We start from the raw sequence: 25,056 nt of genomic DNA, 5'->3' as shown, positions 1-25,056 counted from the left end.
ACCGGTGCACGGGCCTCTAGTATGCATATAAGATCTTTGGTTAATCTTTTCCCGCCCTCCCCCTGAGATTCATTAGTCTGTCCCATGTTTCCATGCCTGTGCGTTGAGCATCTGCCCCCTGGTGGTCAGTGCACGTTATAGCTACCGGTCAAACAGTTGGACAGTCGCTTAGACTTTTAAATATATAGATGCCAACAAATTGGATAACCTGGAAGAAATGGATAAATTCCTAGAAACATACAGTCTTCCAAGGCTGAATCCAGAAGAAACAGAAAATCTGAACATACCAATAACTACTAATAAAACAAAGTAAGTGTCAAAAAACTCCCCGCAAACAAAACCCTGGACCAGATAGATGACTTTGGATGTAAATTTTACTAAACATTTCTTAACACCTATGCTTCTCAAACTATTCTAAAGAAGGGATGGCTCCCCCCAAATTTTACAAGGCCAGCATTACTCTAATATCAAAACCAGACAAAGACACTACAAAAAAAAAAAAAAAGGAAATTATGGGCCAATATCCCTGATGAACATAGATGTAAAAATCTTTGACAGAATATTAGCAACTGAATTCAATGATCCATTAAAAAGATCAGAGTCCATGATCAAGTGGGATTTATTCTCAGTACACAAAGTTGGTTCAATACTACAAATCAATTGTGACAACACATAAAATAAAGATAAAAATTATATGATCATATCAATAGATACAAGGTGGGAATAGAGTGAACATTCCTCAACATAACAAAGGCATATATGACAAAGCCACAGATAACATCATACTCAATGGTAAAAAGCTGAAAGCTTTTTCTTTTAAGATCAAGAACAAGACAAGGATGCCCAATTTCACCACTTTTATTCAATACTAGAGGCCCAGTGCACAAAATTCATGCACGGAGGGGAGGGGTGTCCCTCAGCCCGGCCTGCACCCTCTTGCAGTCCAGGAGCCCTCCGGGGATGTCCAACTGCTGCGGAGGCAGGAGAGGCTCCTGCTACCACCACTGCACTTTCCAGCCATGAGCCCGGCTTCTGGCTGAGTGGCGCTCCCCCTGTGGGAGCACAATGACCACCAGGGGGCAGCTCCTGCATTGAGCATCTGCCCCCTGGTGGTCAGTGCATGTCATAGCAACCGGTCATTCCGCCATTTGGTCGATTTGCATATTAGCCTTTTATTATGTAGGATAGTATTGGAAGACCTAGGCATAACAATAAAAAAAAAATAAAAGCATCCGAATTGCAAAGGAAGACGCAAAACTGTCATTATTTTCAGATGAGATGATACTATATGGAGAGATCCCTAAAGAGTCCACCAAAAAAACTATTGGAATTGATGAATGAATTCAGTAAAATAGCAGGATACAAAGTTAATATTCAGAAATCAGTTGCATTTTCATGCACCAATAACAAACTATCAGAAGGAGAAATTAAGAAGATAATCCCATTTACAATTGCATAAAGAATAAAATACCTAGGAATAAATTTTTTTGTTGCATTTTTTTGTTAATCCTCACCCAAGGATATGTTTCCCATTGATTTTTAGAGCGAGTGGAAGGGAGAGGGAGAGACAGAGAGAAACATCGATATGAGAGAGACACAATGATTGGTTGTCCCCCACACCCACCCCAACAAGGGCCGGGGAACCTGCAACCAAGGTACGTGCCCTTGACCGGAATCGAACCCAGTACCTGTCAGTCTGCGAGCTGACGCTCTATCCACTGAGCCAAACCAGGTAAGGCTTGTATTTTTTTATCTTTTTTGTTCTTGTATTTTTAAAATTTATCTTTATCTTTAATTTATCTTTATTACAGATGTCCCATTTTTTCCTCATTGACCCCCTTCACCCTGTACCTGGAACCCCCCCACCCACAGGCCTTCACCACACTATTGTCTGTGTCCATGGGTTATGCATATCTATAACAAAAGCGTAATATGCTAATTAGACCAGATGACCTTCCGGGGGAAGCCCGGGTGCCAGGTGCCAGAGGGAAGCCGGTGCCAGCAGCCGGGGGAAGGAAGGCCTACTCTTTCACGAATTTCATGCAACGGGCCTCTAATATGCATGTGAGTTCTTTGGTTAATCTCTCTCCACCCACCCACCCAACCTTGCCTTCCCTCTGAGATTCATCAGTCGGTTCCATACTTCTATGTCTCTGGATCTATTTTGTTCATCAGTTTATTTTGTTCATTGGTTCCACATATGAGTTAGATCATGTGATACTTGTCTTTCTCTGACTGGCTTATTTCACTTAGCATAATACACTCCAGGTCCCTCCATGCTGTCTCAAAGGGTAAGAGATCCTTCTTTTTCATAGCCTAGGAATAAATTTAACCTAGGAGGTGAAGAACCTATCCTTGTGCCCTAGCTAATTTGGCTCTGTGGAGAGAGCATCGACCAGCAGACTAAAGAGTCCCAAGTTCAATTCGGGCAAAGGGCACGTACCTTGGTTTGCAGGCTCAATGCCCGGCCCTGGTAGGGTACATATACGGGAGGCAACGAATCCAATGTGTCTCTCTCACATCAATGTTTCTCTGTCTCTTCCCCCTCCCTTTCACTATCTTTAAAAATCAATGGAAAAATAATATCCTCGGGTGAGGATTAACAACAACAAAAAAGAACCTATACTCGGAAAACTGTGTCATTGAAGAAAGGTACTGAAGAAGACAAATAAATTGAAGCATATACCGTGCTCATGGATAGGAACTTTCACATTATTAAAATGTCCATACTTCCCAAAGCATCCTACAGAGCCAAAGCAATACTTACAGGGTAAAGAAAGTTTCTTAAAAAATGGTGTGGGGGGCACTGCACAGATACATGCAAAAAAAAAAAAAAAATGAAACTAGATCACCTGCTATACAAGATACAAGAATAAACTCAAAATGGATTAAAGACTTAAATGAGCCCTGACCGGTTTGGCTCAGTGGATAGAGCGTCAGCCTGCGGAATGAAGGGTCCCAGGTTCGATTCCAGTCAAGGGCATGTACCTTGGTTGCGGGCACATCCCCACTAGGAGGTGTGCAAGAGGCAGCTGATCGATGTTTCTCTCTCATCGATGTTTCTAACTCTCTATCCCTCTCCCTTCCTCTCTGTAAAAAAATCAATAAAATATATATTTTTTAAAAAGACTTAAATGAAACAATAAAACTCCTAGAGGAAAACACATGCAGTCAATCGCATGACACTGCTTGTAGCAACGTTTTTTAATGTCTCCTTAGGCACAGGAAACAAAGGAAAAAATAAACATGGAACCACATCAAATTAAAAGGTTTTTGCATAGAGAAGGAAACCATCAACAAAAATACAATCTACTGAATGAGAGATATTTACCAATGATACATCCAATAAGAAGTTAATATCTAGCCCTAGCAGATTTGGCTCAGTAGATAGAGCATCAGCCTGTGGACTGAAGGGTCCCGGGTTCGATTCCAGTCAAGGGCACATGCCCAGGTTGCGGGCTCAATCCCCAATATGGGGCATGCAGGAGGCAGCCGATCAATGATTCTCTCTCATCATCGATGTTTTTATCTCTCTTTCCCTCTCCCTTCCTCTCTGAAATCAATAAAAATATATTTTTTAAAAAGAAGTTAATATCTAAAATATGTAAGGAACTCATATAACTTAACACCAAAAAACAAGAAATCCAATTGAAAACTGGGCAAAGGACCTAAACAGCTATTTCTTCAAAAAGAACATACAGATGGCCAACAAACATAAAAAGATGCTCAATATCACTAATCATTGGGGAAATGCAAATTAAAACCACAATGAGTTATCACCTTACACCTGTTATAGTGGCTATATCAATAAATCAACTAACAACAAGTGTTGGCAAGGATGTGGAGAAAAGGGAACCCTCGTGCACTGTGGTGGGATTACAAATTGGTGCGCAGTTATTATAAAAAATAGTATGGAGGGTCCTTAAAATGTTTTAAATAGAATTACCATATGACTCAGCAATTCCACTTCTGGGTATTTATCAGAAGAAATCCAAAACACTAACTTGAAAATATATATGTACCCCTATGTTCACTGCAGCACTAATAGCCAAGATATGGAAGCAGCCTAAGTGCCCATCAATAGATGACTGGATAAAGATACCATACATATCTAAAATGGAATATTACCTGGCCATTAAAAAGGAATGCAATCTTACCATTTGTGACAACATTGCTAGACCTAGAGAGTATTATGCTAAGTAAAATAAGTCAGAGAAAGAGAATTTCATGACTTCACTTATATGTGGAATCTAAATAACAAAATAAATGAAAACAGAAACAAACTCATAGATACAGAGAACAAGCTGATGGTCAACCAGATCGGAAGGGGATGGGGGAATGGGTGAAAAAATTATGAAAGGGGTTAAGTAGTACAAATTGCCAGTTACAAAAATAGCCATGTGGGTGTAAATCACAGCACAGGGAATATAGTCAATAGATGAGTACTCAACTTATTGGGGCAATCACTTTGTAAGGTATATAAACGACTAATTACTATGTTTTACACCTGAAATAATATAATATTGCATGCCAACTGTAACTGGAAATAAATTTTTTTTAAGAAATGAGCACAGCCACCTATGAATGGGGGTCAGAGGCAGTCTCAGCAAGATGACCTGTATACCAAATCTTTCCCAGTCTCTACATATTAATAACGAATTTACATAAACTCACATTTGCCCACATTTGCAAAGTAGAAGGGTCAATTTTATATAACTGATTGAAGTTACAATAGACAATGGCATCTTCTGGTAAACCATATTGAGAACGTGTAGTTACAATAATGGTACGGGGAACCTCCTCTCCAGTGGCAGCCTTATTGTTGATCTAGAACAAGAAAAAGAATACAATGATTATACTTAAAGTCAACACAGTCCGATATTTTTTTAATCAGTGAAGAATTAATGTGAAAAATGGTATAGCCGTAAAGAACTATAAAATATTCATGACATATTAAGTTAAAAAGAAAAAAGTTATAACATTATCTTAATTTGGTGTGTGTGTGTGTGGGGGGGGGTAATGCACTATAAAAACTTTTCATTCTGGTCAAAAAGTTACCTTCAAAACCCTATTAATCCAACAGCCATGTTTTGCTTACTCTTTTCTTCATGAATGAAATGTCCTTTTCTAAATGAAACACACCCTTTAAGACTAAACTTAAATTATTCCTCCAAACATTCTCTACTAAGACTGCCTCTCCCCACAGTGATCATTACTGGGTATCTATATACCCAATTATAATCTTATCTTGTAATTCCCACATGTGAGTACTGCCTTACATTGTTATGTAACTTACTAGAGGCCCGGTGCACGAAATTCGTGCACGGAGGGGGGTTGTCCCTCAGCCCATCCTGTACCCTCTCCAATATGGGACCCCTCGAGGGATGTCCGACTGCCCGTTTAGGCCCGATCCCACCAGCGGGCCTAAACGGGCAGTCGGACATCCCTCTCACAATCCAGGACTGCTGGCTCCCAACTGCTTGCCTGCCTGCCTTCCTGATTGCCCCTAACCACTTCTGCCTGCCAGCCTGATCACCCCCTAACCACTCTGCTGCCAGCCTGTTTGCCCCCAACTTCCCTCCTCTGCCAGCCTGGTCACCCCTAACTGCCCTCTCCTGCAGGGTTGATCACCTCCAACTGCCCTCCCTTGAAGGACTGGTCCTTCTCAACTGCCCTCCCTTGCAGGCCGGGTGCCTCCCAACTGCCCTCTCCTGCTGGCCATCTTGTGGTGGCCATCTTGTGTCCACATGGGGGCAGGATCTTTACCACATGGGGGCAGTTATATTGTGTGTTGCAGTGATGATCAATCTGCATATTACTCTTTTATTAGATAGGATAGAGGCCTGGTACAGGGGTGGGGGCCAGCTGGTTTGCCCTGAAGGGTGTCCCGGATCAGGTGGGGGTTCCCTTGGGGCGTGGGGCAGCCTGAGCGAGGGGCCTGTGGTGGTTTGCAGGCAAGCCACGCCCCCTGGCAACCCAAGCGGAGGCCCTGGTATCTGGAATTTATTTTCCTTCTACAATTGAAACTTTGTAGCCTGGAGTGGAGCCAAGCCTGGGGCTCCCTCCAAGGCCGGCATCCATTTCTGTTGAGGTTATAATTGAAACTTTGTTGCCTTAAGCGGGTGGGCCCAGCCAGGGTGTGCGGAAAGCTTTGCTTCCCCTGTTGCCGGCAGCAACCCTGGCCTGCTCTCTCAAGCTCCATTCTGCCGCCATTTGTTTGAATTTGTATACCTTCTATAATTGAAACTTTGTAGCTTGAGTGGAGGCTTAGGCCTGGCAAGGGCAGGCGGAAAGCTTGGCTTCCTCTGTTACTTAGGAAACCTTGCTCTCTGTGGCTGTAGCCATATTGGTTTGGGTTAATTTGCATACTCGCTCTGATTGGATGGTGGGCGTGGCTTGTGGGCGTGGTCTGTGGGTGTGTCAGAGGTATGGTCAATTTGCATATTTGTCTATTATTAGGTAGGATTCCTTGTGTGTAAGGTCATTTCATACATATGGGCATTGTGTTCTATACTCAAAATTCTGTCTCTGTGCATTTCAACTATATTTTAGTGTGGTGATTGCAAGGGGGGTGGAGATGGAAGAGGGATTAGAAGGGATAAATGGTTATGGGGAAAAATGAAATACCAAAAAAAAAACCCAACTATACTTTAAGTCAAACATGTCTGCTCTAGTGTTTCCAATACCAGGTAACCAGAGGGAAAAAGAACACAACACTGTCGTTTTAGCCCAATAGACACAGTGAGTGATTATTATTAATTCCTTTACCTCCTATTAAGGAGCTGGCCTGTGAGCAAAGAGTTCATTTTGAGCACCCTTGGTATAAAATGATGTACAAGTAAAAATTTTAACTCCTAAGAGGTCAGAGATCTTTGCCTTATGATCTTGTGACAGAGCTCCATATTCACTTATTCAAGTATGCATTATATACTTATTGAGCACATTTTGCATTATTGTTGCTAAAACACAAGTCTTCAATTCAGTGGAGCATACAAAACTAGGGAATTATATCACACTGGATATAAAGATATATCCAAATATTACAGAAGTTACAGTATACAATGGGGTCAGGGAAGTACAAATTAAAACCAAAATGAGAGATCACGTCACACCTGCCAGAAGGGCTATTATCAATAAATCAACAAACAAGTGTTGAAGATGTAGAGAAAAGGGAACACACATGCACTGTTGGTAGAATTGGAAATTTGTGTACCCACTGTGGAAAACAGTATAGAGGCTCCTCAAAAAATTAAAAATAGAACTACCATATGACCCAGCAATCCCTCTTCTGGATATCCAAAGAAATCTGAGAATAAAGACAGGAACAGATTCTTGGAGGAGCTCTTTGAACTGAAAGTCTTAAAGATGAGTAAGAATTAACTAGGTAAAGGATAAGTTAGTTACTCAAGTTCATCATTGTTAAGAGTAAAGCCACAGAAGGAAATAACAAGATATGAACACAATAGACTCTCACTAGTATAACCTACTGGCTGAATCCAGGCAATTTTAAAATCGAGCAAACCTATTTAAGATGCCAATTTCCACTGGTTTCATTTCCTCATCTATAAAACAGGGATAATTATGCTTACCTGCTAGAGTTATTATGAGATTTCAATGAGGTGAATGTATACCTGGTGGAACATATTATGCACTATTATTCTCTTCTTACCTGGGTAGTTGCCAGTCCATTGCTAATACTGAATCCATTAATTGTTATCTGAATTTGTCCTCTGTTAATCATTTCAATAACTGCTTCTGCAATAGTATTCATTGGAATAACTGGCATATTAAGAGCTGTATTACTGCTGTCTGCATTATCTCCTCCATCAGGACATTTCATCTTTAAAAAAAAATGGCACAAAATGTATCATTAGGGAAAAGATCCCAAATGCAGATAAGTTTATTTCAATGACAATATTGACCAGGTTCTGACCTTGACAATTTTCACATCCGGTAAACTATCAAGAAATGCTTTCAGGTCGATGCCATTCAGAACAATCCGATTGTCATAAATGTGCCCATTGGACTTAAAATCGATGACTGCCTTTTTCTAATCAGAAAAAAAAAGTTTCAGACATGTCTTTTAGGATGCATAGGGACACTAGCAAGAAAATAAATTACTACAGTTCTTTGCAATTCCCCAGAGCACTGTTTTTCTACCTACCTTCAGATGAGGAAACATATTAGCATGATCACCAATAAAGAAAGTATGTGGCATATAAGCCAGTTTTTCAGAATACTGTTCAGCAACTTCAGCTGGTGAAGTTTCCTGATCAGTGATGATATAATCCATGAAAAGCGCCCCACTAGTCCCAGGGTATCCGAGCCACATTGCCTAAGGGGGGAAAAAACAGACTAAGAACCTTCCTCCAAAGGGTCCAAAATTAAGTAAACAAACAAACAGGGAGGATTGACTCAGCCAAGAGCAATCAAATAGTATTTTAGACTAACGTAAGTGCTAAAGTGTTTTTTCAATTTACAAGACAAAAGAACTATTTATACCCAACTATGAAATGCATGTCTCTGTATACATGTACTGTGGGCATTGTGTTCTACACTCAAAATTCATTGTTCCTGTGCCTTTCGAGAACTATACTTTTTTCCCCTTAAGTCAGGTATGTCTGCTCTATTGTTTCCAATGCCAGGTAACCAGAGGGAAAAAAGCACATTACTATCTTTTTAGCCCAATAAACATTGTGAGCAATTATTAATTCCTTCACCTGAATAGGAGCTGGCCTGAGAGCAAAGAGTTCATTTCGAGCACCCTTGGTATAACCATTCATATTTACAAGGATGTGTATACCATCCTGATGGATGCGATCAGCTGCTTTTCCATTGCATGGAATCTGTGAAATAAAAAAATAAGAACTCATTAGGTATAATCTCAGGTTAATTCAATTAGTTTTATTGGCATTAAATACAATTCAGATTCCTAGATGCAAAAGTAAGAACACATATTAATGCAGGGTAAAAATATGATTAAGTGCCATTAAAATGGGCCCAAAGCATTACAGAAACAGAATATATTTAACTCTTGCACAATACAGGTTTGACAGTGCAGTTTTTTTCCAATAAATATATTACAAAAATTTTTGGAGACCTGTGAGAGTTTGAAAATACTCACAAATGAATTACATAGCCTAGAACTATTGAAAAAAAAAACATGCCACAAAAAAGTTATGCTGTGAATTCATAAAACATATACAGATACTAACTATTCTATTTCATCATTTACTACCATAAAAATGTACAAAAATCTAGTATAAAAGTTAAAATTGATCAAAACTTTAATACTTCCAGACCATACACTGAGTGGCCAGATTATTATGATCTCTGAACGCATAATAATCTGGCCGAGAGAGAGAGAGAGAGAGAGAGAGAGAGAGAGAGAGAGAGAGAGAGAGAAAGAAAGAAAGAAAGAAAGAAAGAAAGAAAGAAAGAAAGAAAGAAAGAAAGAAAGAAAGAAAGAAAGAGTGTGTGTGTGTGTGTTAGAGGCCCGGTGCATGAATTCGTGCATGGGTGGGGTCCGGCCAGCCTGGCCAGGGGGAGGGGACGTGGGCAGTTGGCCGGCCTGCCTGCTGGTCGAACTCCTGGTCGAGGGGACAATTTGCATATTAGCCTTTTATTATATAGGATATACACTAAGTGGGCAGATTATTATGTGTTCAGAGATCATAATAACCTGGCCACTCCATTTGCAGTTGAGAGAAATGTAAATAAACAAAGATGTGGTATTATATCATAACTTCATAAAATTAACTGTAGTACATACTGTACTACTGTAATAATTTAATAGCCCCCTCCTGTTGCTATTGCAGTGAGCTCAACTGCTGAATCTGCTTAAAACGCCATGTGATGCTAATCATCTCTGTGCAAGCAATTCATCTCTCCAGTAAATAGTGTATGGCAGTCAAAAGTGATCTCTCACGGTTCTCCCATACTATTCATGGTGTTTAGTGCAATGCCATAAACCTTGAATAATACATGGGACCCACAGAAAGTGCCACTAGTGATACCGAAAGTGCTCCCAAGAAGCAAAGTCATGACACTACAAGAAAAAGTTGAGTTGCTTGGTATATTCCACCATATTTTGAGGTTTACAGCGGTAGTTTCAAGATAAATGAATCCAGTTAAGTACCATTATAAAAAAAAGGAAATTTGTGAAGCATCTCTGCAGCTATACCAGCAGACTCAAAAATCTTGCACTTTTGTGAAGTACCTTTCTATTTTGTACTGCAAATGCAGCTTTGATGTGGGTGCCAAACTGCTGTAAGAAAGGCATACTTATAGACTCATATGACTCGAGAAAAAGCAGTCATTCTATGACAACTTAAAGCAAAAGGAAAGTGAAGGGTCTAAAGTTGAAGAAAGTAATGCTAACAAAGGATGGTTTGATAATTCTAGAAGGAGGTTTGGCTTAAAAATGTCAAAACAGCCCGGCCGGTGTTGCTCAGTGGTTGAACCAGGAGGTCACAGTTTAATTTCCAGTCCGGGCACATGCCTGGGTTGAGGACTCCATCCCCAGTGTGGGGTGTGCAGGAGGCAGCCGATTAATGGTTCTTTCTCATCATTGATGTTTCTATGTCTCTCTCCCTCTCCTTTCCCCTCTGAAATCAATAAAAATATTTTAAAAATTGTCAAAACAACGGGAGAAGTAGCTTCTGTCAACCAAGAGGCAACAGATAAGTCCCCAGGTGCCATTAAGATCATTGGGGGAAAAAAGATCGCTGCCTGAACAGATTTATAATGCAAATGAAGGTACCCTTATTTTTTTTGGGGGGGGGGGGGGGGAAATACCACAAAGGACATTTATTAGTAAGGAAGAGAAGCAAGTACCAGAATTTAAAAAGCAGGAAGGGATAGGCTAACTCTGTTTTGTGCAAATGCAGTTGTGTATATGATCAGGAATGCCCTTATCTATAAAGCTAATACCCTCCCACCCATCCCCACCCCTTTACCCCCAGCCCTGAAGGGAAAAGATAAACACCAGCTGCCAGTCTTTAGGTTTTACAACAAGACCTGAACAACTGCTCAGTATGGGACTCCCTTTTAGGTTCTTTTGATATGGACAATGCCCCTTGCCACCCAGAACCCCATAAATTCAATACCAAAGGCATCAAAATGGACTACTTGCCCCCAAACATAATGTCTCTAATTCAGCTTCTAAATAAGGGAGTCATAAAGACCTTTAAGGCTCATTAAACATGGTACTCTACGGAAAAATTTGTCAACTCTATGGAAGAGATCCCTGATTGAGAGAACATTGTGAATGTCTGGAAGGTTTACATCATTGAAAATGCCATTGTCACAGAAAAAGCCATAAAAGCCATCAAGCCTGAAACAATAAATTCCTGCTGGAGAAAACTGTGTTCAGATGTTGTGCATGATTTCACAGGATTCATGACAGAGCCAATCAAGGAAAACATGAAAGATTGTGAATATGGCACAAAAAACATTGGGGGCAGGGGGCTGAAAGATTTCAAGATATGGATATTAGAGAAATTAAACAGCTAATAGGCACCAAACCAGAAGAATTAACAAAAGATGACCTGATAGAGATGAGTGCTTCCGAACCAGTGCCAGAAAACAAATTGACATCAGGCAATCTAGGTTCTAATTATTCAAGACTACTTTTGACTTCTTTTACAACATGAGCCCTTTTATGATACGGGCACTAAAACTAAAGCAAACAGTGGAAGGGTTGGGCACCATTTAAATGTAACACATTTTTAGCAAAATGAAAAAGAAAAACTGCAGATAGGAATTACAAATGTATTTCTGAAAAATTACAAGTATGCCTGCCTCTCCTACTACCCTTTCTGCCTCTACCACTGGAGACAGAGAAACCAACCCATCCTGTTCCTCCTCCACCAGTGCCTACTCAATGTGAATATGAGGATGAAGGCCTTTATGGTTCCACTTCCATTTAATGAATAGTCAATTATCTTGCCATACAGTTAATAATGGCAAGAACTGCATGAGATATTTTTGTGTCATTATCGCCTACATATTCATCAACGTAGAACATGGTGTGCAAGATTTGTATGGAAGTGGATAGTCTATCCACAAATAGGTATAAGGTGTGTGATTTTTAATATTAAGAATGTATGTTTTCTTACTGTTTTATAACTTTGCTTTCAAAGAATTACATTACCATATGCCTATCAGCCTATAATTAAGGTAAGTGGTTTTTTAATAATGTAACTATGTTTCCAATATTGATATGAAAAAATTTGTAACTATTCATTTATGAGTATATATATATATAGGCTAAGCTACCATGAAGCAATCGTATTGATTACACTAGGCTAAAATAAAGCAATCACACTGCTACTTCTTCATTATCAATGCATGAATCATTATACCTGTAAATAAGTGTATATTTCTTTTTCACATTATCTTTTCATTTTTGATGTCTAGTGTTAGTAATACATAGAACAGTGTTTTCCATCATGTCAAACAATACTAACGTAGGTTCTGACAGACAGATGATTCACCTTGTAAACAGACAATGTTATGGTACTGATATACAGTACAGTACTATAAATGTATTGTCTCCATTATGACGTTAACGTTTTATTTTCTCTAGCTTAGTTATTGAAAGAATACAGTATATAATACATATGACATACAAAATATGTTGACTGCCATGTTTGTTATCAGTAACACTTCCCGTCAACAGTAGGCTATTAGGAATTAAGTTTTGAGGGAGTCAAAAGTTACACATGGAAAAAAAAAAGTTACACATGGGTTTCAACTGCATGAGGTCAGCATCCCTAACCCCTGCATTGTTCAAAAGTCAACTGTACAGAGGAAAAGAGTTTACTTATAGATTGAATGTATGAATAACAAGGCTCCATAAAGAAGATGGTATTTAAAATGGTACTTAAAAGTTGGATAGGAGGTTGAAGGAGTTGGATAGAATACAATCTCGATAGAGAACAGGATGAATTAAGAACCAGAGTAAAGTGTATGGCAGGTTTAAAAAATGGTAAGCCCTGGCCGGTGCTGCTCAGTAGTCAGAGTATCGGCCGCACACCGAAAGGTCACAGGTTCAATTCTCAGTCAAGGGCATATACCTGGGTTGCAGTTACATTCCCAGCCACAGTCGGGATCCGGCAGGAGGCAACCAATCGATGTGTCTCTCTCACATTTATGTTTCTCTCTCTCCCCCACACACACTCTCTAAAAAGCAATGGGGGGGAAATAGCCTCGGATGAGGGGAAAAAAATTTTAATAGTGAGTAGATCACTTCCAATTGGTAGAGGGCAGTGGTCGGCAAACTCATTAGTCAACAGAGCCAAATATCAACAGTACAACGATGGAAATTTCTTTTGAGAGCCAAATTTTTTAAGCTTAAACTTCTTCTAATGCCACTTCTTCAAAATAGACTCGCCCAGGCCGTGGTATTTTGTGGAAGAGCAACACTCAAGGTGCCAAAGAGCCGCATGTGGCTCGCGAGCCGCAGTTTGCCAACCACGGGTATAGGGTATACATAAGGGTGAATGGTGAGTGAAAAGTATTGGCAAACAAGGTTGTGAAGGCCACGTTGAAGAGTTTAGACTTCAGTCAATAAGCAGTGAGTCTCTTTAGAACTCAGAGGTGGAGGGCAGTATGATTCTCAGTCACTTTCAAAACAACAGCTATCTTTCAAAAGATGTTGGTAAATATTATGTATTAAATGACAAGTCTCACAACCCTCCTGCTAAGACTTCAAAGACTCATATACAAATTACTACATATACTATATATTGGGTATCACTATTAGTCACAAAGTGGTCAATAAAGTCTATAAAAAAATAACTCTTGTCTACACCCTCAGTAAATTAATTCCCTCACAGGTTTCAATCTTTTTTTGTGGTTGTTAATCCTCACCTGAGGATAAGGATATTTTTTCCATTGATTTTAGAGAATAGAAGGGAGGGGGAAGGAGAAGGGAGAAAAAGAGAAGAAAGAAACAACAATGTGAGAGTTGCTTCCCATATGATTCCTACCTGGAGGGCCCAGAAATCTAACCTGCAACCCAGGTACTTGCCCTTGTTTGGGAATTGAACCTGTGATCCTTTGGTACGAGGGCCGACGCTCTAACCACTAAGCACACAGGCCAAGGCCAAATGAACCATTTTTACCTCTTAACGGTTTCACGCCCTCTTGAACTCTCTCTTCAAAGCAAATGAACCATTTTTAAAATGACCTATTTAATCTTCTTCCAAGCCACCATTTTGTTCAATTCATTCAGATATTAAGTATTTACTGTCACAAGTGCTGATTGAATCCCCAGAAAAGTTTTATGTCCAAGCACAAACATCCTACATTTCATTTGCAACCTCAGCAAAATCCATGCTGATTATAAGGAAATAAGATCAAAGCAATTGCCCATAGGTAGTAGCTGAGGTTAAATACTTGTCATGAAAAATACAAGCTATATGCCAATAGTTATATTCACTATTTGCTCAAGACAAAAAGAAGTGTAAGCATTTCACCTACCTGAGAAAGGTCAATGAAATGATTGGCTTCTGCCATCACCTTCACTCGGAAGTTTGTGCCATCATCAGGGCTCAGGGCATAACAGAATACCTGAAAGACAGCACACAGCATATTTAATAACTTTGTGTCCAATCTTTCCAAAAAACACTGGGCTTAACATCTAATGGTAACAATAAAGCCCACTGTGAGGTTTGTTTGGTTTATTTTATAAACAAACTAGAGGCCCAGTGCACAGATTCTGCACTGGTGGGGGCCGTGGCCTGCGGGGATCGGCCCACTGTGGGAGCGCCGCTCAGCTCATCCCAGTCAGCTGAGCAGCTGTGCACTTGCCCTCTAAGCAGCTGCTCCCGCTGTGGACACGCACTGACCACCAGGGCGGCAGCTCCTGCGTTGAGCGTCTGTCCCCTGGTGGTCAGCGCACATCATAGCGACTGGTCAACCAGTCGTTCTGGTTGTTACGCCGTTCGGTCGCTGGGCTTTTATATATATAGATAGTGACGCTAGGGAAACACTAATCTTACCTCAAATTTATCAGGATTGTGCATGCCTGGAATAGACTGCATAAGGTGAGAAGTAGGATGATTCCCAAAGTCAGAACTCACATATCCTACACGCAGTCGACCATCACTGAGCTTCAAATCCTTTGGATGTTCATATGGTGGTTTATGAAGGACATTAATCTACCAATGGAATCCAATACTTGTTAGAAATTTTCATCTAGAAAAAATGACTAAAAACACACCAAATCTGCACCTCACTCCTTTTGGGAATGGTTTACACACAGTACTTCATTTAATTCATATAGCTAGTTCAATGCAACCTTAGCCGTTTATATAATATGCTTCATACTTTCACCTGTTCCCTCAGAAACAGCCCGAGCAAATCTAAAATTTATAGGAAGGAGGCAGTGTAGACAGAGCATGACAAACCCTGCATTTTAGAAAATTGTGTAGGGAAGCATTTTAAAAAACAAACAGAATTATACTTTGCAGTCCAATATATTCTGCCAAGCAAATTCTCACCTTTGATCAAGTATGTAGTGCTCTAATTCTCAAAAGTGAGTATAAAATATCAACAGTTTATTAAACATTATGGCTTTTTCTTTTATTACTGAAATATTTGGGTGACATTTAATAAATGTATATAGGTCTCAGGTATACAATTCTTTAATACATCAAGGGTATATTGTATTGTGTGTTCACCACCCAAAGTCAAGTCTCCTTCTGTCACCATTTATCCCCCTTTTTACCTTCTTCGACCTTCCCCACCCCCTTTACCCTCTGGTAATCACCATACTGTTGCCTATTAGTTTGGGTTTCTTTTGCTTAACCCCTTCACCTGTTTCACCCATCCCCCCAATCTCCCTCCTCTCTGACACCTGTCAGTCTGTTCTCTATCTATGAGCTTGTTTCTATTTTGCTTGTTTATTTTGTTCATTGGATGGACTTCGAGAATATCATGCTAAGTGAAATCTAATGAACATTACGGTTTTCAAATTAAAGGAAAACACCAACAATTTATTGTACATATTTCATTTAAGAATTCCACCTTGTGGGATGGGACTGAGTTCTAACTGAAACAGGACACAATAGAAAGGGCTTCTGGGGTGGCTGACAAAGTTTCATTTCTCAACTTGGGTAGTGTTCACCTTATGGTAACTCACCAAGCAACACATGTTATTGATGTAGTTTCTGTATGTGTTTTACAACAAAAAGATTAAAACAAAAGAGGCGCACCTTATCCAAGCAGAGGTTCCCATGCCTCTCAGCAATGGCCTTCCTAAAGCCATGAGAAAGAGGATATAGCATACTATGATGAGGATGCACAGAAGGCAACCTATTCTTCTCTAACTGGTCAGCCACAATGCTGACCAACTTCTTCATTCGCTCATCATAGTCTGTCCAATCACAGACAATCTAGAGGAGGCAAAAAAATAAAAAATAAGTTATACAGAAAACCCTTTTCCAAGATTTAACATTTTATATGTCTTTGGCCTAACGTCAAATAACCTTTTTAAAAAAACAATGTCTCCAGGCAGGCTTTGATTAATATGGTCCACAAAAATACAAAAGTGATTACAACACAGAAAGCCAATTACTGGTTTGTTATTCTTTACCTGCAGGCAATGAGCCAAGTTGCAATAAGCATCAGGAAAATCAGGTTTAAGTTTCAGAGCAGTGCGGTAAGAAGCTATTGCTTCTGGAATATTTCCCGAATCCTGGAAATAGAGTGAAATGGCTAAATTTTGTCCTAAAATCAAACATTACGTGCTAAGATGTACATCCTACCTAATAATAGAGTAATATGCAAATTGACCGTACCTTCGCTACACCCACCAGCCACGCCCACCAGGAAACCGCTGCAGGGACGTTGGGGTGCAGCGGAGGCTTTCCCGGCCTTGGGCACCAGCGGGGAGCCTGCACAGATCGCAGGCAATGACCAGGGGGTTGGCTCCTACGATCCTTAGCAGGGACGCTAGGTGCGGCCGAGCCCAAGGCCGGGAAAGCCTCAGGCAGAGGCTTTCCCAGCCGTGGGCACCAGCGGGGAGCCTGCATGGATAGCAGGCAACCACTGGGGGTCAGCTCCTACAATCCTTAGCAGGGACGCTGGGGTGCAGCAGAGCCCAAGGCCGCCGTCCGGGGCCAAGCCCCGACCCTGAAAGAAGGCAGAAGGCGGTGGCCACAGCCAAGGCCTGGGTCCCCAGTGCCGGCAGAAAACTGGTGCAGGCAGCCAGGTGAATGAAGGTCTATTGCACGAGTCTTCGTGCAAACAGGCTGCTAGTATTATAATAAACAGGAGTACCTTGTGAATGGAAGCCAGATTGCTGTGGGCATCTGCAAATGCAGGGTTAATCTGAATGGCACGGGTGTAACACTGCAAGGCTCCCTGGACATCCTGCATCTCCTTTAGGGTGTTTCCCATGTTAGAGTAGGCATCGGCAAAGGTAGGACTGATTCTAAAGAAGAGGATACAGGTTTTATCAGGTACAAACACCTTTAACCCCCTGTAATGTGAATTTAGTCTGTTATCATTTTGGCACAAGCCAAATGCCAAAAATTTAAAAGAAAAAAAAGGCTGTATCTTACCGAATAGCCTCCTTATAATGCATCAGAGCTTCCTGCAGTTTTCCCTGCTGCTGCAGTACACTTGCTAAATTTGAATGGGCAGCAGCAAACTCTGGGAAGACCTATAAAGAGTCAAGAAAACTGAGGTTCAAAAAACCTGCTAAAACAACAGTGATGACTTACGACAGGAACTTTGTTCAAGTCTATATCCCTGCACTTCTCTCCAGCTTCTCCAAGCCTAGTCATACTCTAAAGTCATACTCTAAAGCTCAAATTCTACCTCTTCCTTTATTTTATACCTCTCCTTGTTTCAAAACATAATGAGATAGACCTTTCTTCATCTTAGTTTATGATGATCACTCCAGCATCTCTCTCTTCTATAATCTCTCAGCTCCAAACTCCTACCACACCTACTAACCACCATTACAGCAATCAGGCACTGAAATTATATACTTAAGTGGTAACGTCTCTTGAAATATAACTTACTCTTCTATTTTTCTGTGCAGATTTCATCTAAAATAAACTCAATGTAGGGATTTTCTTAAATGTCACACAGGACCTCACTCATACCTTAAGTTTTCAAGTACTGGTTCAATGAATGATTCAACCACTATTTTTACAAAAGAGGTGTTTAACATGGCAAACTTAACAGCCCTCCCCCTCTACTATCACATTGACAAAATACCCAGCCACACCACCCTCAACATACTTCTAATGCTTTACGATACAAGCGAACTGCCTCTTCGATATTTCCCTGTTCTCGTTTGATATTGGCTAAGTTATTCAGTGAGTCTGCATGGGTGGGACACAGCCGGAGAGCTGTATTATAACAATCTTCTGCTTCAGCAACCTAGAAAACAAAGCAAACTATTCAAAACAAATACAGAGGAATCATAGAACTACCAATGATATTATTCTAACAATTGCTTAGTTAAGCCTAATGGCTGGTTAAGATTCCAGAAAATATTTTTGTTCTTCTTCCTCTCAACCAAAACTCTGAATGAAAACAATTTATCACCACAATACTTAATACAATGTACAAAAAAAGACTTTTTTAATCATACCACATAACAAAGAAATAGACTGAATAAAAATCCTTACACTGCCCTTCTCTTTGAGAGCATTGGCTAGGTTGCAGTAAGCATCAGGGAAATGTGGTTGCAGTTCAATAGCTCGCCTGTAGGTGTCTATTGCCAGATCTATTAGGCCTTGCTCATAGTATACACAAGCCAGGTTGCCGTGCACCACTGCATGATTTGGACTCAAGCTTAGAGCACGAAGGTAAGCTGCCACAGCTCTGTAAATAAAAAAACACACACACACAAAATGCGACTAACTTTTAATGGATGCTTTGTTACAATTAATTCATGCTATACTATACATAAGTATATCAATTAATTGTAATTAGTTACAATTCATTCACGCTATACTATAATTAACCTCAAATCAAAATTGCACCTTTATAAAATATATTTTTACACTGAAAAGTTTTCTATAACCACCTAAGAAATAGGCTTTCCTTTGACAACCAAAAAAGTCAGGATTTACTTAGCTTTCTGAATCAGATCAAAGGACTAAGTTAGTCTAAAAGATAACCATTTCAATATTTTTACAATAAATAAAATTTCAACTGAACTCTAAAGTGAGGATAATGGCTTTGTGGAAAGCCAACAATGAAGTCAGGCAACAATACCTATAAATGAAAGGTAACCAGCAGACCTGATCAGGGAAAAGCATTATACTAGAAAAGGAAAATGTCTTTCAATGGAAGACTGTCATAATTTCAATCTAAACTCTCAAGTGTCAATACTACAAAGACTCAAGAAAATTATCAAATAGAACATACTCTAACCTGTCAAAAATCCGTGCCTCTTTCAAGACATTTCCTAAATTGATATAAGCATCCAGAAAATTGGGATCGAGGGTGACAGCCTGAAAGTTACAAGACAGTAGTTACTTAGAGCAAGTTAGGATTTCAGATTCACTTCCCAATTAAGAATTTTTATTGAGAACATTTGAGACCTCTAATTATATTTTCTAGTGCATTAAATCTTATTTATTTTTAAAACCCAATTATTTTAGTACCTACTCATTATTCACTACTCACAAATCTCAATGTTATCAAATAACTTCTCATGTAATATAAAAAATATACTAGTATATCCTGAAGGGAAAATTTTTTAATTGGGACTACTCCAATTTCATTTTTCTGAATACTTCTAATGGTTGGCCCTATTTTATTAATGATTAATCAGCCTAAATCTTCTAAAAAAATAAAGGCAGGAAGAAGCAGCGAACTCTAACTGAAAAAGAATATATGTCAGTAACTGCAATTATATACTCAGTAAGACCTTAGCAAGCTATGTAATTAGAGTTGTATACTCAGTAAGATACACTACTTAAAGAAGAAACTAACCATTAAATGGTTTCATCCAGATAGTTCTGAAGTTGTCTTAAAATATGCCCGATATATCTAGAGCAGTGATTCTCAACCTGGGCAGTATATTAAGAATTCACCTAAAAGGTGCCTGGAGTTCATCACAGGCCAGTTAAATCAGACCCTCTGAGGACAGGGCCAGGACATCCATATCTTTTATAAGCTCCTCATGTGCAACCAATGTAGGGAATCACTGAGCAAGAGAGGTGTAATTAATTGCAAACCTTAACTGAAACACTGAAAAGGTAAAGGTAGTAAGTTAACTGTGAATACATTAAAGATTCATAAAGAACACTTCCTTTTCACTTAGATGCCAACTATATAGTAAAGTGATGCACTTAACTTAGATTGTCTCTAGTGATAGATGTTCACCCCCAAAATTCTTAACTTTTTACTATGAAAAATTTCAAACATATACAAAAGCAGAGGAATATAACAAACTACCAGGTCTCTATTACCCAGCTTCAACAATTAATCATGTCCAATCTTCTTTTTAAATTTATTTTAGAGAGGGGGGAGAGAAACATCAATTTGTTGTTCCACTTATTTATGCATTCATTGGTTGCTTCTTGTATGTACCCTGACTGGGGATCAAACCCACAACCTTGGTGTATCAGGACGATGCTCTAACAACTGAGCTATCTAGCCACGGCTAATCATGTTCAATCTCATTTAGTCTAAATTCCAACCTACCTCTCCCTCTTCCCAGATCACTTTGAAGCTAACCAAAGACATATCAGTCCATCTGAAAATATTCCAAAATGTACCTCAGGGACTAGATGGAATATTTTTTCCTCCCAACATAACTGTAATACCAGTATCACAACTACAAAACTGACAGTAATTCCTTAATATCAAATATCAATTCATTGTTACAATTCCTTATCAGTTTTGATTCAGGATCCAAATAAGACCCATCTAATTTGGCAACATGACTTTGTCAGGTTCTTTTAATGTTTTAAATTAAAGGTTTAATTTAAATATCCATTTTTATTCCTGTAATTGGTTCAAGAAATCAGATCACTGTCCTATACAGCTTCTCGTGGATTGGATTTTGCTGATTGCACCCCTACAGTGTCCTTTAACATGTTTCTCTGTCCCATGTATTTCCTATAAATTGGTAGTTAAAACTACACGCTTAATAAGATTTGGGTTCTTTTCTCATTTTGCAAGGCTACTTCCCTAGCGCAATTATTTACTTCCATCACAAGGTACACAATCTCTGATTGTCTCTTTTATGCCACTGATAAATTCCTAAATCTATTAATGGTGATACTCTGATTCTATCATTCCTTCTTCACTAATTAGCTGAAATATTTCTATAAACAGAAACTTTCCTGTATCAACTACTGGGTTACCCTGAGGTCCAGTTCACACAATGGAGAAAGGATATATGTTTCATTCTTCCCTTTTCAATCAGTTTTCAAAATGAGTTGCTCCTTATCTTCCAAAGGTGACCAATGAATTTCTTCTGAGTAGAATTATGAATTCATGGATTTAAACATATCTGACAAGTTTTAATATATTTCAGTTATTTTTCCTACTGATGCTCAAGTCCCATCTTTAGCCAGTAAGAGCCTCTTCCAGTTGCCTTCTGAGTCTTTTTAGACACAAAGTAATATATCAAAGCTTCCTTGCTTTCTGGTATGACAAGGCACTCCAGGTTAATTTGTACATTTCTTGCCCTGGATCTGGAATCAGCCTTTTCACCAAGAAGCCCTGCTTCTTTACAGTAAAGCTGCTTGTATTTTTAAAGGATTTTTTATTACTAAAAATATTTTTTCAATGCAAAACTGGAAACTACCATATCACATACCATCCAGCAAATGCTATAATACTGTCAGGGAACAAAGATTGCATGATTGGTTAAGTAAAGGCATATTATGCAGTTCTATTAAAAACACCTTGTGCACATGAGCACATCATAAATACCAATTATTAATTTAATGACTAACCTTTTCAAAGTGATGAATTGCAAGCCAAATTTCCCCTTGTGCATTGAAAACACAGCCAAGATTACTCCAAGCTACTGCAAAGTTCGGTTGCGTCTCAATTGCTTTCAAATAACATGCCTTAGGAGGGGTTAATGAAAGAAGATGGGAGGGAAAGGAGGTAAAGGGAAAGGGGAAAATTTGTACAGGGAAAAAAAAGATTGGGGGGGGAGGGAAGAAGGTGATATCATTATTCCTTCTCTGACCAGCCAAAAGTGACCCTGCAGCATAGGCTCGCTTGCGCCAAAACTAATGCGCTGCCACAGCTGGCTGCTCCTGCGCCTGCGCCACCAGAACCCAAGTGCAAACCACCATGTTCAGTTCTGCCAACCAATGACCAACCCTTACAATGGGACTTATCTGGGAAGTCAGTTGCCTTAAGAATCTATGCTAGACTTCTCTTAACTGAGTACCTAAGGGCTTGTTATCTTTTCAAGTGATGTCTAGAGGGTGCCTTTAATTAAGGCCAAGCCCCCTGACCCCACCCGTTTCCCAAAGTATGTTCTCTGAGGTGTTAATAGGTTTCAATGGAAAAAAGTATTTCATGATCAAATAAATTAGAAAAACAGGTTTCTTTACTACAGGACTTCCCTAAGCCTTTAATAGTACATACACAGGGTTTCCTGATCTCAGCTGATCCTAGACCTCTTCTTTCATTTTATTAGTATACTATAAAACACAATTTGGGAAATGCTGCTCTAAACAATAATGTTCTTCTCTAACATCAAAACTATGCTACTGGGGAGAAAAATGTTTTTCTGCTAAATTAGACATAAACCCAGGGTATAAGTTACATCCTTGCAATGTCCCTATCTCCCAAGGGGAACTGAAGCTGAAACCTCATATGACAGGATTGCACCTAGGTTGAGGTCCCTGTAATGCGAGCGCAAACATCGCTTGCGCAACCTAACAGCATCGCACTGCGCAATCGCTGCGAACTGCTGCGCTACATAGAACACCCCTAGACGCAGCAAACGGCCAACCAGATCCATTAATCTACTAGACAGGCCCATAGAGAATATTTGTTTAATGAGATTAGTTGGACTTGAGGTATGTTAAAACCCAATTTTATCCAAAAAGGCTACAGAATAGGACTGAGGGAGCCAGTCAATCAGATTACTCATCTAGTCAACCGTTCACAGGGGCTCATTTGCACGCATTGCGCATTAACGCTGCGCAGCCTTTGCGCTACTGCAGGGTCACAGCGCATCATCAGAAGAGCAGAATGCTGCAATCCAAACAAAGAAGAAAAAAGGAAAAAAATGAACAACAAGAAGAGTTAGAAGCTTTTACTAGTAAATTATCTAATAATTTTTAATATCAATTAACTTTTACTTATCTTTGATAGAATTGTGGCTATAATTTAAAACATTCTCTTACATAACTTGCTTGTAAATAAAATTATTTTAAGCTGTTTCTGAAGCCACAAGACAGAAGATTCAGGCATGGAGGCAAATTGTTTTGCTGTGGCAGTTACAAACCCGTTACCATATTTCTCATCATGTGACTTTTCGGTGCGTTCCTTGCTGGAAGAGGAGGAGGTGTGTGTCTGCCCTAGATCCAGGCCTCGAGCTCCCTTCAGCGAGGCACCTTACGCATGGAATAGGAGGTTTCACCCACCTGAAACCTTCTAAATACAATATCAATGGTGAAAAACCAAAAACAAGAGAGAAAATAAAAACAAGATCATTAGTAAAAGTTCAACAAAGCAATTGAAATTCTTTGGATGTCTATTACATATGGGAATGAGGACAGTCTCAAGTCTGTAACATGGGAAACATGCAGAAGGGAGAGGGTTAATCAGGGCTATTGCATACAGCAGGGATTTTTACTGGAAGAAAGGCTCTTCATTTTCTACAAAGACACTTAAATTTGCTTCCATCTACTAGGAATATGCTGGCTTGAATTTTCAAATGCACTGATTACAAAAGAAATACATTGCATTTCACTCAAGAGTATTTTCTTGTTCACTAGTTCTCACAAAAACAGAATAACATTTTTCAAACTAGGTGTCTCCAGAGCTCTGAAATAAAGAAGTCAGCAACCTAAGGCAGGCGCAATGTCTCAGCCTAAACCGATCTCTAAAGCTGCAGTGAAGTGCAATTCATGTTAGCTGTCCGCTTGGTGGGGTAACAATTAATAGGAGCTTATCAAATATTTGTTCTATAAATTACCAATTGGATTTATCAGCTAAGATCGAAATCAATTATAATTCATTTATTAACCTACATAAGGTTAATCCAAAGTGTCAGCAGAATTTATGAGCTATGCACTTAAAACTAGTGCCTTTGAACATGAGATACTAAAAAGCCTTCTCCCTCCCTGGATAAAGCAGGCAAACAGACAGCTACGCTGCGCATACACTCCACGCATTAGCATGCGCGTGGGGCTCAGAGCAACAGGTGGGAGTTTCAGAAGCATTCTGGTTTCTCCCCACTCCTCACCCCTGCAGCGCGGTTGCGTAAGGTGGCTTGTAACAAGACAATTTCATTTATAAATTTAATTTAAAATTATACCAAATGCTTTAATAACCCAACCTGGTGTTCAAATTCATTATTTGGTAACACAATGCTAAAAGCCACCTTTCCACTTCGGCAAGTTTTCTTTCGATCAGTCCATTTCCCAAACAAACCAGCTTTGTCCTGACTTTTTTTTTTTAAGGAGGTGAGGTAAGGAGGAATAAAAGAAGGAAGAGGGGAAAAAAGGTAGACAACTAGGATTGGAAAAGAGGGAAAAGGAACTTGGAGGAAGGAGTGGGGACAAGAAGGGGCAGGATGTTCCAATTATTAATTTGCAATCATTTTAACAGCCTTTCTTCCACTGTAAAAAGGGTGAGGAAGATGAAGGGAGGAAGGTTAAATAAGATTTTAAATGCCAGTATTACAGGGTAACATTTGGATGAAGTTCTTCTCCACTTACAAGCCACAAAGGACTTAGAAGAGCAGCATTTTCAATGGCACCTGCATCATAAGGAGTCTTGAGCCAAATCACAGGCGCTCTGCTTGTCACCAGCAGGCAAGCCTCAGATTTGAAGGAATGTTATTTATTCCCACAAAAGATCATGTCGGAGCCCATT

General features: G+C 39.6%; 1 protein-coding gene across 2 annotated transcripts in view; it reads right to left on the bottom strand.

Moving 5' to 3' along the window:
* Window positions 1–25,056, bottom strand: part of OGT (O-linked N-acetylglucosamine (GlcNAc) transferase) — a 55,823-nt gene that overhangs the window by 14,619 nt on the left and 16,148 nt on the right. For both annotated transcript variants that reach the window (XM_079765333.1, XM_079765332.1), the window contains exons 5-19: window positions 21,945–22,061; window positions 19,405–19,484; window positions 18,654–18,849; window positions 18,262–18,402; window positions 17,574–17,674; window positions 17,290–17,443; window positions 16,604–16,705; window positions 16,224–16,403; window positions 15,009–15,167; window positions 14,488–14,577; window positions 8,721–8,846; window positions 8,165–8,335; window positions 7,934–8,050; window positions 7,670–7,840; window positions 4,675–4,827 (exon numbers count right to left, since the gene is read on the bottom strand). In XM_079765333.1, coding sequence (XP_079621459.1) covers window positions 4,675–4,827; window positions 7,670–7,840; window positions 7,934–8,050; window positions 8,165–8,335; window positions 8,721–8,846; window positions 14,488–14,577; window positions 15,009–15,167; window positions 16,224–16,403; window positions 16,604–16,705; window positions 17,290–17,443; window positions 17,574–17,674; window positions 18,262–18,402; window positions 18,654–18,849; window positions 19,405–19,484; window positions 21,945–22,061 — 2,058 coding nt within the window. The remainder of the gene's footprint in view (window positions 1–4,674; window positions 4,828–7,669; window positions 7,841–7,933; window positions 8,051–8,164; window positions 8,336–8,720; window positions 8,847–14,487; window positions 14,578–15,008; window positions 15,168–16,223; window positions 16,404–16,603; window positions 16,706–17,289; window positions 17,444–17,573; window positions 17,675–18,261; window positions 18,403–18,653; window positions 18,850–19,404; window positions 19,485–21,944; window positions 22,062–25,056) is intronic.

The sequence above is a fragment of the Cnephaeus nilssonii genome (assembly GCF_951640355.1).
Source record: "Cnephaeus nilssonii genome assembly, chromosome: X".
Lineage (NCBI taxonomy): Eukaryota > Metazoa > Chordata > Mammalia > Chiroptera > Vespertilionidae > Cnephaeus > Cnephaeus nilssonii.
This window is presented reverse-complemented; position numbering and strand designations above follow the sequence as displayed.